Source organism: Gavia stellata, chromosome 6 (genome assembly GCF_030936135.1).
Source record: "Gavia stellata isolate bGavSte3 chromosome 6, bGavSte3.hap2, whole genome shotgun sequence".
NCBI classification, from domain to species: Eukaryota; Metazoa; Chordata; class Aves; order Gaviiformes; family Gaviidae; genus Gavia; species Gavia stellata.
Window position 1 is genome coordinate 6,660,140 of NC_082599.1, and position 12,787 is coordinate 6,672,926.

At 40.3% G+C, this 12,787-nt stretch overlaps 1 protein-coding gene across 1 annotated transcript in view; it reads left to right on the forward strand.

Moving 5' to 3' along the window:
* Positions 1-12,787, forward strand: part of LOC104259483 (sodium channel protein type 5 subunit alpha) — a 220,916-nt gene that overhangs the window by 36,207 nt on the left and 171,922 nt on the right. The window contains exons 2-4 of the mRNA XM_059819059.1: positions 4,930-5,248; positions 6,965-7,083; positions 12,485-12,574. Of these exons, the coding sequence (XP_059675042.1) occupies positions 4,982-5,248; positions 6,965-7,083; positions 12,485-12,574 (476 nt within the window). The 5' untranslated portion in view covers positions 4,930-4,981. The remainder of the gene's footprint in view (positions 1-4,929; positions 5,249-6,964; positions 7,084-12,484; positions 12,575-12,787) is intronic.

The window sequence follows — 12,787 nt, forward strand, 5'->3', positions numbered from 1 at the left end:
TGTGTAAATTTATGCGTAAGTATTTGTGAATGTAGACCAGCAACATTAAATTAGATGTGTTGTTGTATCGTTCTTTATTTCCTTATTATTCTTATGTTTTGCAGTGCTTTGCAGGTCAAAGGAAAATGCCAAAGGGATTATATGGAAAAGAAGGGGGAAAAAAAGATGTCTGTGCTCCATGTAGTCTCAAACATTTAAAAGAAACCCATCCTCATGACTGTTTTTGTTACCACAGCAGTTAGGAATGCAGAGTCTATATTTAGTCACAAACATTTCTTAAACAAAAGGAGAATTTAGGACTCCTGATTGTTATTTTGTAAGATTTAGGTCTAGCAGAATTGCAGTGGAAACATACCTGCTGCCATGGGCTATCCTCCATCTCCCCAGCTCATGGTCAGTAGTAGCTTCTTGAGTGGCATCACGGAAATCAGTAGGGTTAAATGAATCCAGTCCTACTTGAGATGAGCATGTCTGATGGTATCTAACCTTTAGCCTGTGAGTGCCACTTTCACATTGTTGATCTTCAAGTTTGGCTCCTTTATTATCACTGCCAGGTGTCTGAAATATATGCACATACGTCCTTGATACCACACCAGGCAAGCAATCCTATGCCATCGTGCAAGCAGGAGATGGAGGTGCAAGAAGCTGTGGCTTCTCTGAAGTCAGTGTTCAACCAGGTGTAGTGCACAGCATGGACCTCAGCCACTGCTTCCCCTATTGCTTCTGGGGAATGGGACCTCCCTGCTGGCTTGTGGCAGCATCTTGGGCCATGATAAGGGGTTGGTAGGCACAAGGGTGGTGGTCTGAGTCCACAAAGCCTGTGCAAGAGCAGGAGGGCAGCCAGCTGAAGGTGAGCAGGACGCACATTCCTTCTATTTACAGCCCTGCAGGCAACCTATTGCCCAAGGTGGCCTTTTGGGTGATGGTCACCCATCCATAGGGAGTCAGGGAAAGGCTTGTAGGGCATGCAGGTCATGTTCTGAGAACTTGAAATGTTTTTTGAGCTGGGGTGGCTGAAGCCTATGAGAGTAAGGCTAACCTGTAATGGAAAACAACATTCATCTTTCTGAATAAATACAGGTGCTAGCAATATCTTATTTGTTTGTGCTGTTCTCACTTCTTGCCATGCCATAGAAAATCTGCATCTTGGGGCTTTCTTTTCATATGCACATTTTGTTTACATAACCAGTACATTTTTATCAGCAAGAACCGATGTTAACTGAATTTAACAAAGACAAAGCAAGAGGGAAATTTTCATTCTGTGCATGGTGATATCACAGAAACAATGTGTTTGAAGCCTTGTACTTCAAAAATATGCCTGAGATGAATGGAAAAATCCAGACTCATATTGTAAAAACGTGAGTCACAACAGCTATTATCTCTTAAGAAATGACATTCCAGCTCTTTGATTCAGTCATTGATGATTTCCCTTTTTAAGTCGTGGTGCTTTCTTACCCTTTTAAGAAACATCTGAGTTAACCCTGGCTATTTGTAGAAATGTTTGCAATTCATAGGTTAAAAGAAATTAGACATAGAAGGGACCCATGGAATTATCTTGCCCATTTCCTGAAAGCATATGAAATTTAAAGAGTTAGGCTAAATATATATATCAAAATTTGGAACTTTAACTTACATATAAGATGAAGACAAAACATGTCAGGATTTTTCAATTTTAAGGATGCTGGAAAACATAATTTTTTTAAGGAAAAGTAAATAGAAGAGTAGCAAAAGCTCTAATGAAATTTGTGGGGGATTTTCCAGCTGTTCCTAGCAGCTATCTTTCTGGAATTTGCAGGTAAAATTGAAAAGATCTGGTTTTGACCATTTTTAAGTTGATTCAATTTTCTAATAAGAGAAAGCTTTAAGGAAAAATAATTTCCTTTTTTTAAAAAAAAAAACCCAAAAAACTTTGTGGCTGTTTTATCTCCCTCACCATCCCCCATCCTTTTTTTTTTTTTCCTTTTTTTACAAAATTTTGACTAGTTCTGTTGCCAGAATTGCTTCTTTTGGAAGTCTTTAAGGAAGTCTGAGAGGGATGGTGAACATTCTGGTAAAGATTCAGTTTTTGTGATCAAGCAACAGCCATGAAAACTGCGGCACTTAGTAGAGACGTTCCACACGTTCTCCTGTCATCTCAGAGGAGTACCTGGTGTCCCTCATGCTATGTGGCCATGCCTACAGTTTGGCTATATGGAGAAGGTGGTGCAGAGGTGGCTACAACCAGTTTTCCAGCAAAGGGAATGTCTGTGTAGCTTGGAGACAGTCACCCAGCCCGTGCTCTGAAGCACTGGAAGCAGGTAGTTGGTACGTTGTGGATCTCGAGCACCTGCAGATGTACAGGGGTATTAGCTTCGGTTCTCTGTGTGCTTCCATGTCTGCAGAAGCTCAGGCCAGCCATGGAGTCGGCAGGCAGATTGAGCCCTTGCCCAAGGCCGTGTAGGCTGTCTTGTGTTGGCACTAGTGCTACATAAGGACAAAAGCACATACGATCAGATGAAGCGTTTCTCCAGACTGATAGCCTAGGAAGAGTGTAAAAATAGGGCAAACATAAGTAGTCTCTCTTGCATACACCCAAGTTCTGCAGCTAAGGAATTTTCTTAGTCAGAGACAGCATCATGGTATTTAAAACAATTAATGGATCTTTTGCCCTTGGATTTGTCTTGTGGCATTGTGAATCTTTGCTGTTTGCAGGCAACAAGTTTCACAGGATAACGCCGCACCATGTGGAAAGTGGCTCCAGTGGTTGTTTCAAACCTGCTGCTCTGTGATTTCATTTGAAATTTCTTCATTTTTGTATTATGTGAAAAAGTGAACAATCATTCCCCATTCACCATCTTCACAGCGCTCATGATTATCTAGACCTCAGCTAACAGCCTATAATGATCTCCTCTCTGGTTTAGAGACCTAGTTTGTGCCCTTCCAGAAGTACTGATCAGCCACTGATTTTTGTTGTCCCCTTGAGCACTGAGACAGGTTTCACTGTGAAGAAACAAAAATTGAAATGACAAAAAACCTCTGAGAATTCTCTGGCCACCTGTACTGATGTCATTTATAGAAAGTGAAACTCTATTTGCTTGCACTGGTGCTGAGTCACAAAGCGTCGAGCATAAGAAAACTCAATTTGTGGGAAGGCTTCTAATTTCCTGTTTTTCAGGAGGAAGGGGATAAAACAAATGATGTGGGGGGGAGAGGGGAAAGGTGTAAAGAGAATAAATCTAAATAAAGAAGAATGTCAGAATACCAAAACTCCAGGAAGGCTAATTCATTTCAGCCCTGCTTGTTAAAAAAGCAGTAATGCGGAGTATAATGTACAAGCTCCAGTAAATCATTCCTGTATGATAGGCTGTGATCAATGACAATTTAATGAATTCATTTTAAAACTAAGTCAGAATAGGAAAAACAGTAGTTATTTGAAAGAGTACTTTACTCAGATAAATTGAGTCAATAAATATGCTATTTGTCATGCAGAGTCCAGTTAAAGTCTTGTTTGCTAACAAAAATGCTGTCATCACAGAGCCTAATAGAAGCAAACTATCTGGAACTATCCACTGTAAATAGACAAATAGCATCTGAAAGCTGAAAACAACAATTGCAGCTGAACAAAGAATTGTATCCTGCACACAGGGACGAATGCAATAGGGTAGCCCACCTCAAAGTCTACTATTTTGTTTGTCACCAGCTTATATTCTGATTTAGCATGAATGGTCTGGTGGTGGTAAAAAACAAGGGCTGTGTTTCTTCAGTGAAATGAGTTTTAATTGTTGCGTAGTGAGGGTTTATCTTGCTGGAAAAACATGCCACTGAAGTCACTATTAAATTGCAAAGTACGGCTTTAGTGAACTTGGATGGATTTGTGCAGGCTACTAGAACAGGGATAAGCTTCATGCCTTTTCAAACAGTAGTTTTACATTAATTTTCACAGCTATCCATGTTGTTAGTGCAAGAAGGCTTTTTGTTCTGCTGTGTTTTTCACACGGCTTTATTCGTATAAGTTGAAGAGATGTGGCAATTCTCACTCGTTTTCATTCAGGCAAGGATTGGAAGTGTTAGCAGTGAAGCACCATCAACGCAAGATGGTGAAACCTCACAGGTTATGGTTAGATGTTCAAACTGGTATTGGATGGAAGGAGCCTGGTTTTCAGATGTGATGAACTGGCAACAGTGGCTCTTCAGCATCTCAAAAGCTCGGAGTGCTCATAAGGGTCCCAGGGCTTTGCCAGGCACATACGGGCTTCCAACATCCTTCAGATTGTAGGGTGTGGAGGAGAAGAAAATGCTCAAAAGTCTTGACAGATATCTTGAAGATGGTATTTCCTATCCCAAAGGAAAATAAAAATTATGTTGCAGAAGCCTAAGACAGAGATTATGAAAAATTTCTGTGTGATTTAAGAATCTGAACTTGACACTTCGCTCTTTAAATTTGGAATAGAACAGCTGGGGCATTTTTAGAAATTTGGAATAGAACAGCTGGGGCATTTTTAGAGTTTGCATCATGTGGCTGGAGATCGGCTGATTTAAATCTGCCCTGCAGTCATCTTAGGCACATTGTTCATCCACTCCCACAGCTGCATTTTCAAAAATGAGTTAGGAATCCAAATCCCTGTGGCTTTCAATGAAACTTAAGCTTGTATGAATCTAAGTTACTCCTTAGTTTGGATTTAGGATTCCAAGAGACTGAAAAACTTAAGAATACTCTGGAACTTAAGAATACTCTATCTACAAAGTCTTTTTAGCTCTGATCATGAGTGATTCTTAATTGAAATTACAGTTTCAGTCATTTCTGATTTCCTTGATGTTCTACATAAAAATAGATGAAGGGTTTCCTGATAATAGATAGCTTACAAGTTATTTGGGTTATTTTTTTCATTCTGATGGCTTTGTTCTTCTTGCTTTGCTCCTGTCACTAACCTTTGGTACTTTTTGTTTCAGCTGTTTCCACTGCTAGGAGTAAAGACCAGTAAAGACAAAGCAGGATGAAAAGATGGCTGACTTCTTGTTACCACCGGGTACTAACAGCTTCCACCGGTTCACGCCTGAATCCTTGGCTGCTATTGAGAAACGAATTGCAGAGAAGCTTGCAAGGAATGCAAAGCAGGAATACAGAGAGCAGCTGGGTGAAGAAGAGAAACCTCAGCCTCAGTTTGATTTGCAAGCTTGCAAGAAGCTGCCCGATATCTATGGGACTGTTCCTCCAGAGCTCATTGGGGAGCCATTGGAGGACCTCGACCCTTTCTACAATGATCGTAAGGTGAGCACCAGCCAGCCATCCTGCTTCGTTGCTTTTACTAAAGCATAAACACTGTCTCTGTTTTGAGGGCTCTGGCTTTTATCTTTCTACAGCCAGTAAAAATATTTTTTTCCAGACTAAGGATCAGAGTTTCGGCATGAGCAGGACTCCCAGAAAACATCTAAGCAGGAGTGCAAAGAGGGATAAAAAGCATAATTAAGACTTGGGTGTTTTCAGATAACTCTATGAATATACAGCGTCTGAAAAGAGCAGAGCAGTAGCTGGGTTAAATTAAGCCAGAGGTTTTTATCTACCCTATCTTGCCTTCTGCATGAGCCTTGACTCTTCACAGGTCGATTTATCACTTAAGCCCCTTATTGTTAAGGGCTTCTGGGTGACTTGTCTTGTGTTTGCACTCTGCATAAGAGCAGGAGGCACCTCCACAACCATTCCTGGAGAGCAGCGGTTCTTTTCCTGCTGAGGGGTAGTCCAACTCCATTTAAGGTGACCAAAATAGACCTGAAGGGAGATGTGAGTAGCATGTGCAATGCTGGCACTTCATAGAAGGGTAAGCTTTGTCCCAAAGCGAGCATCACCTGATGAGGAATCACGTGGAGGCTGGACCAAAGCCACACCAGTGCAAACAGCTTCTGTCAAAAGGCTGTTGACAGCAGAGCTGGGCTGGTTGCTTACTACAGTTCATTCCCCTTTCCAAACATTCTGCAACGTGGGGGACAAAATAAGGCTTGGAAGCTCAATGTATTTTTAGTCAGCTTCCAGTTCTTTCAGGTACTGATGTTCCTGATTTTGGGCTATGCTTTTTCCTGTAAACAATGAATTAATATGACCACAATGCTACTTCTATTAAAACGGTGTAGAAACAGGTGCAAGAACTACAGAATAAAAGTTAAATGGATAAAGACAAACAGACGACTTACCTGGAAGGGTCAGAATTAATTTACCTTTTAATTTGCCTGCTATCTCCAGGCACAAGCAGCAGGATATAGATTTGCAATTTTAGAGTCATGAAGGTCTTAGGCTCAAGGTAGGTGAGTTGCTTAGAGTTTATCTATTGGGTGTTCTGATCCTGTCTCTGAGGGAATATTAGTTCCTCTGTGTATGGTGGGGCATCTTCAGAGCTCTGTAAATTGGGCCAGCATCCAATTCACCTTTGCTTTGGATTTAAGATAACTCACAGGATTGGTTTCCTTTGCCCATATTAACCTGAGTACAATGACAGTGCCTCAGTGCCAGGGTCAGATCCTGCCGTGGAGCTGTGCCTCATGCAGCTTCTTACCTGGTGAGACAAAAAACATTGATTGAGGGTAACAAAGTGCTCAAGGTAGAGAAGTTGGAATAACAACATAGTAAGGTTCCCCGCACCTGGGAAGAAGAGCATCATAAAAGTCCATCCACCACATTTTAGTCTCCAGGTAATTTTATGTTTAAAGGTGATTCCGCTCTCTTCCCAGCCCTGTGATGGAACTGATGGCACAGGACCCTGTAAGAAGTGAAGGAAGAAAAAATAGTTGCGATATTGCAATAGGAGAGGCAATAGCTCTGCTGGGAGGGTCTTGGACAAAAGTCTTCACTGATTGAAAAGGAATTTAGGATCTCGGGAGGGAGTGGGGAAGAAGCACGGGATACTGGCAGGAATTTCCCAATGGGATGTGGGCTGGGAAAAGCTGAGCATAAATGCAAATACTGAATGTTCTCATTTTCTATTTTGTTTTCCAGACATTTATAGTACTGAACAAAGGGAAGACAATCTTTCGATTTAGTGCCACTCCTGCCTTGTATATACTTAGTCCTTTCCATCCAATCAGAAGAGCAGCAATTAAAATTTTGGTACATTCATATCCTTTCTGTTGATTTCCCTTCTTGTATATTCTATATGGTTTTAAACACAGATGGATGGAAGTCAGAAACCATTTTATTTCATTAAGCTGTTTTAAATCTTTTGGCTGAATTTGCTTGCACAAGCAGAAACGCACTTGGATTTTTGGTTTGTTTCATTTTATATTGTCATGTGAGCTATGAAAATGACTATATTATACTACTGGCATCAGATACTGTGAACTGCACTGGAGAGTCTGGTGGGTTTACTCAGGTTTAAAGGGTATGAAGGGCCTGATCATGTTTAGTGATGAGGCAGTGGAAGAAACTGGGTGTAGTACCTTAGAAAGGAAGGGAACGTGGAGGCTGGAGCGCACCTGCGGAAATCTAGGCTGATGGAGAGCTCCGCTACTGAGTACTTAAGCAACCTCTCCCATGAGACTCTGTGACACCATATGCAGATGCAATTTAAATTTGAACTGCCTCAGAACTGAATTTTTTTGCTTTCATGAAACAGAACATTTAAAAAAATTGTTTTGTTGTTTTTGTAGTTTGTTTACTGCAATGTGTTATCCAGCTAGGAATGAAAGCACAGGCTGGCCTACTGGACCTTTCAATGGGAGGGAGACGCCTGATGTCCCCTAGCTCTAGCTGTGAAGTCATGCAAGAGATCTAGAGAGAGAGATATATATACACACACACATATATGCAGTTGGTTTTGGCTTGTTTTTTTTCACGAGGCTGCAGCAACATTATATTCTGACATAGTCACAACTCTCTGGAAGACCAAACTGACCCAAATGTTCAGCTTTTTGTGAACATGACTAAAAACACACACTTTTTCAGGAGTTGCCTGCATTCTCCACAGTGCGCATGCGAGACCTGGTAGTTGAAAATTCAAAGTCTCCACATGCTGCTGTGATGATTATGTGATGTTTTAGTGATGGAAATCCCTCATCTGCAATGCCCATGTCCACCAGAGAAAACAATAATTCTGTGCAAAATGAATATGTGATATCAGCCAAGACGTTAGTGTGGTTACTAAGAATACACCATAGAATTTTGTAGAGATATTTGCTAATGGATCAGGTTATACGTGCAAGCAGTACAGCACATGCTGCTGCATACCCAGAGCCCAACAGTGTTTATTAGGTACAGTTGCATCAGCACAGCCTTGCTGAAATTAATTGAGGTCAATGAATTTGTATGGGTATGGCTAAGAGAAGAAATTGAAAATTGAGCTTCTTAGAAAAAAGCATGTATGTGTGAATATTTGCTCCAGCTTTGGAGGCCTGTTCTGTCTTCTGCTCACTTTCTTCTACACTGGCTGGTGAAGCCAAGAGGTCACAGGTATGTGTAAAACTCAGAACTACATGCCCTTGGTAGCAGGAAACCAAAAGATAAGTATGCAAGAAATCCTTATCACATTACTTTGAAGGATAAAGACCATAAAGGAGTGAATTTGAAAGATATGTCAGAAAGAGAAATATGGTCAGATGAGGAGTGTAAAATTTTGGGAGTGGATGGTCACAATGCAAGTAGCATTTTAGTTCCAGAAAGACCCAAGTTATCACCTTGCATTGATAATGTCAGGAAATCCAACAGATCACTCTTTGGGAAGCACAAGCAGGAGGCAACAGCTCCAGTCCCAGTGAAACAGCGGTGAAGTTCCTGCATCAGGCACTGATTCGGTTTCTGTCGATAAACACCTTTCACATCAACCTGAAACACAAAGGCCAGTTGGCTGAGCAGGCAGTCAATATCCCAGGCAGAAAGGAGATTGAACGGGCAAGGACTCAAGCAGATAATATTATAGACATGAATCTGGGAACCAGGTCTGTTGTCTTGTGTGAGTGTAATCAAGGAATCTTTATTTTCCCCAGGGCAAAAGCCAAAAAAGAGCATTAACAAATGGTGCCCTGTCACGTAAAAGTCTGAAGCAACTTCTTTAATAGATGTCATATTTCCATTTCCAGTCATTGACTGCACCTTGAAGGCCAAGAGTAGAACAGAATAGAGAGGACAGAGTAAAATTGTCCTATAAAGAAGCAGTCGAGGTCACATTTCTTGGTTAAGTAGCTGTATATGAAGTTCTTCCTCTGAGACTTCAGGCAGGATAGTTCCTGTATGTTCACTGCTCAGCCAGCCAAGCTGGATTAGTCTAGTCATTCAAAAATACACTCTTCAAAGGGAAAAAACATCCACAGCCTCCTAGTAATGTGAATTACTTCAATTAACAACAAACCCCTAAACCTCTTCTAGGTATTTCTCCTCTTATTCAGAGTCTAGAGGGCCTCATAAAAGGACCGTGGATCAGATGGCTGCCCAGAACAAGGCCCTACTATTTCCACCTGTTAATAAGATTAAACCACTGCTAACATTTCATTGATGCCTTATGCTTAAAAGACTCCTCTTAGTTCTTCTTGCCTGCAAGCCAAGGACCGTTATGTAGCGTCCTTAGTTTCTCCAAGCAGTTTGCTGTCCTGTATAAAATCCATAGCAATTGCTATTCCTAGATTTTCTAGGTTTTATAGATAGTTGCTCTAGGTATTATAGATAGTTGCTCTCAGTTTGCTGCTGATCCAGAATGGGGTTTTGGCCAAAATGACCTTCCTTGATGCTAGAATTATGGATTCTGGCTCATTAAAAAAAAAAATCTTCAAGAATTCAAGTGATAGGACAAGAGAAAATAGCCGCAAGTTGCGTCAGGGGAGGTTAGATTGGATATTAGGAAAAATTTCTTCACTGAAATGGTTGTCAGGCATTGGAAGGGGCTGCCCAGGGAGGTGGTTGACTCACCATCCCTGGAGGTATTTAAAAGACATGTGGATGAGGTGCTTAGGGACATGGTTTAGTGGTGGACTTAGCAGGGTTTATGGTTGGACTCGGTGATCTTAAAGGTCTTTTCCAACCTAAATGATTCTATGATTCTAGTTTCCAATCTTTGTTCATATTTTCTGCTTGCAACTTTTCTCCCACCTGATTTTACACACTTTCCTCTGTAAGGGAAAATGAGACCTTGTGAAGCACCAATTATATGTACTATTGATTGGGACTAACCTTTGCTTGCACATATTATATGTAATTTGGCAATGATCACTTAAAGAGCCTCTAGTATTCAGTCTGCTAATTAACAATTATCCGTCATAATGAAGTCTAGAATAGAAGTATGCTATGTTTGACTCAAAGTCTTTGTGCTAGTAGATAAAATTTATAACTTTCAGAACCAGTTTGCTCAAAGCCTATTCTATAACTTCAAATTGGAAATAATAGGTTTAATTTATTGCAGAAAGGATCCAAATGAGTAGCTTAGTATATTTGGTTTGTGGTCCATAACAGAGTCGAACCCATACTTCTGGATGTGTTAGCCATGTCAACTCATGGATCAGTAGGCTTTCAAAAATTGGAATTAATAGCAGTTCTAAGACAGGTAACAGACAATGGTGCTAATATAGATTATCTCAATTTCGTCTCCTTTATTTTGTTCTTTCTGAGTAGATCATCATCACTGACTTTTTCTAATGCAAACAATTGCATTAGATTTCAGGAAGGAATGCTAATTTTCATTCTGTAGGAATTTCTGTTTTCTCTTTCTTTTAATACAGATCTCTGACTTTGGTACATAACCAGCTGAAATGTTTCTTTCTTTTATGTTCTTTATGGTTTTCAGTTTGGTCATGAAACTCAGTTTGAATTCATAGTGCATTTGATGTCCCAAAGCTGACCGCTTACAATTTCAACCTGTGTTCTCTGGTATATTCTCTTTGGTGTTTCAATAAGAAGGTGATGACACCTGCCTATAAGCGAATGTCCGGGAAAGCTGTTAGATTCAGCTTATACCACAAGGAAACAGGGGTGTATAAATCAGACCAGTGATCCTAAAATGGGTGGTTATAGAGGAATTTCCTTGCTTGGAATTCAATTGGAGGATAGTATTTGTTTGGCCTGGTCTGAAGATACCACTCTGTTTTACAATTGTTGTTTTCATAGCACTTCAATGCATTTGAAAAATTAATCCAGTGTTTTCTAGGCTAGCTGCAGCTTACAACCTAATTGTGTTAAACAGGTGGACACAACTTTTAGAAACATATCTCAGGCTGACTTGAGAAAATGCGACTGAATATCAGATATCCTTCCCAGTCCTTCAGCAGGAGGTGTTGGCCCCAGAAGTGGAAAATGTTTGTGAGATGAGCAGTCCCTTTGAGTACAATTACTGCTTTCTGCGATGGCGCAGGGGAATATGCAGGTTGGTTACTATCAACTTAACCTCGTAGTTGCTTATGCAGCCCATCAGAAAACGTTCCACTCTGTATTCAGCAGAGATTTTGGCTTTGCAAAAGGACAGTTTTAATGCAAACATTTCAGGACATACCTTTGAAATTGTATTCTTTGATCACTATTCTTAAAAAAAAATTCCACCAACAGGATCAGTAAAGGGGTGAAACAAAAATAAATTCTTTATTTTCCTAAAGATGACAAAAGAAATTTACATTTGGATGCTACTGTTCTTCCTTGAGAAGGGTCCCAACCTATTGACTGAGTTGTAGGCTGTTTTCCTTTCTTCTCTCCACTTGAACTCATTAGTTAAAGTTTCTCCAGTAGCATGGGACCTATTATTTATGCAGGAGAATCCCATCATGTTTTGTGATTTTTTTACAGAAAGTGGTATGTGCTTTTAGGAGCGCAGTTCAGTGAACTATGTTTTCAATTTCAAGAATTCGATTTAGGGTGCTCCTTTTCGTATTTATGGCCTCAGCTTAGCAGCTAAGTGCATAGACTATACACTTGGGAGGTTCATTTTAGCTTCCAATTAGGGAAAATGGTGCCTCAGCAGAGGCAGTCAGCTCTGCAGACCAAGACTGTGTATTTGCCAACTGAGTTTGGAGACCAAGCCTTAAAATTAGTGCTCTGAAATTAATATTAGCTTTTGGTGAAACTTTATACCGAAAGTGAGACCTCAAGCCCATTAGAGGGATTAGAAAGACCAGATTTATAACTTGCCCTACTGCCTGAGAAATGTTTCAGGATGCAAAATAAAATGGGAATTTGCAGACACAGGTTTTTCTGTAGATGAGACTAATCCCTCTTTTCATACAAAGTTGTGCACCTATGCACATTGTCATCTGACCAATACAGCTGTAAATATGGGGTACTGTATTTTCAGAAGACTGCGGGGTCAGTACGTTTGTTTGCTGTATAGTACGTGTAAAAGATGTAGGCAAAGAAAAAAAAGGCAGGGAAGAGTCCTCTTTTTTTCTGTTTATATAGTTATTTATTTCCTTATGCACTTGCAAACAAATGTCTATAGTGCTTTTTAAGCATCTTGCGAATTATGAGCGAGCCGTCACATCTTGTGTGAAATGACAAAAATTTATGAAGTCTTATAACATATGCGTTGTTTTCCTTAATTCGCTTATTTACATTGTTCAGTATGTTTATTATGTGCACTATTTTAACTAATTGTGTGTTCATGGCACAATCAGAGACTCCGTCGTGGAATAAATACGTTGAGTAAGTATCCTTGCTGGTTTACAGCTGCCCTGTCCTTATCTCGTCCTTCCTCTTCCGTTTGTTATGTTCTTCTTTTCCTCTTGTTTGCTGTTGTCTAATTTCTTTCCAGTCATACTGACCATAGTATCTGTCCTGACAAAATATTTCGCCAGGTGTTTGTTGCCTGTGAAAACTTCCTTAGTAAGTCAACTAACAAATTTTAGTGGACCAAGC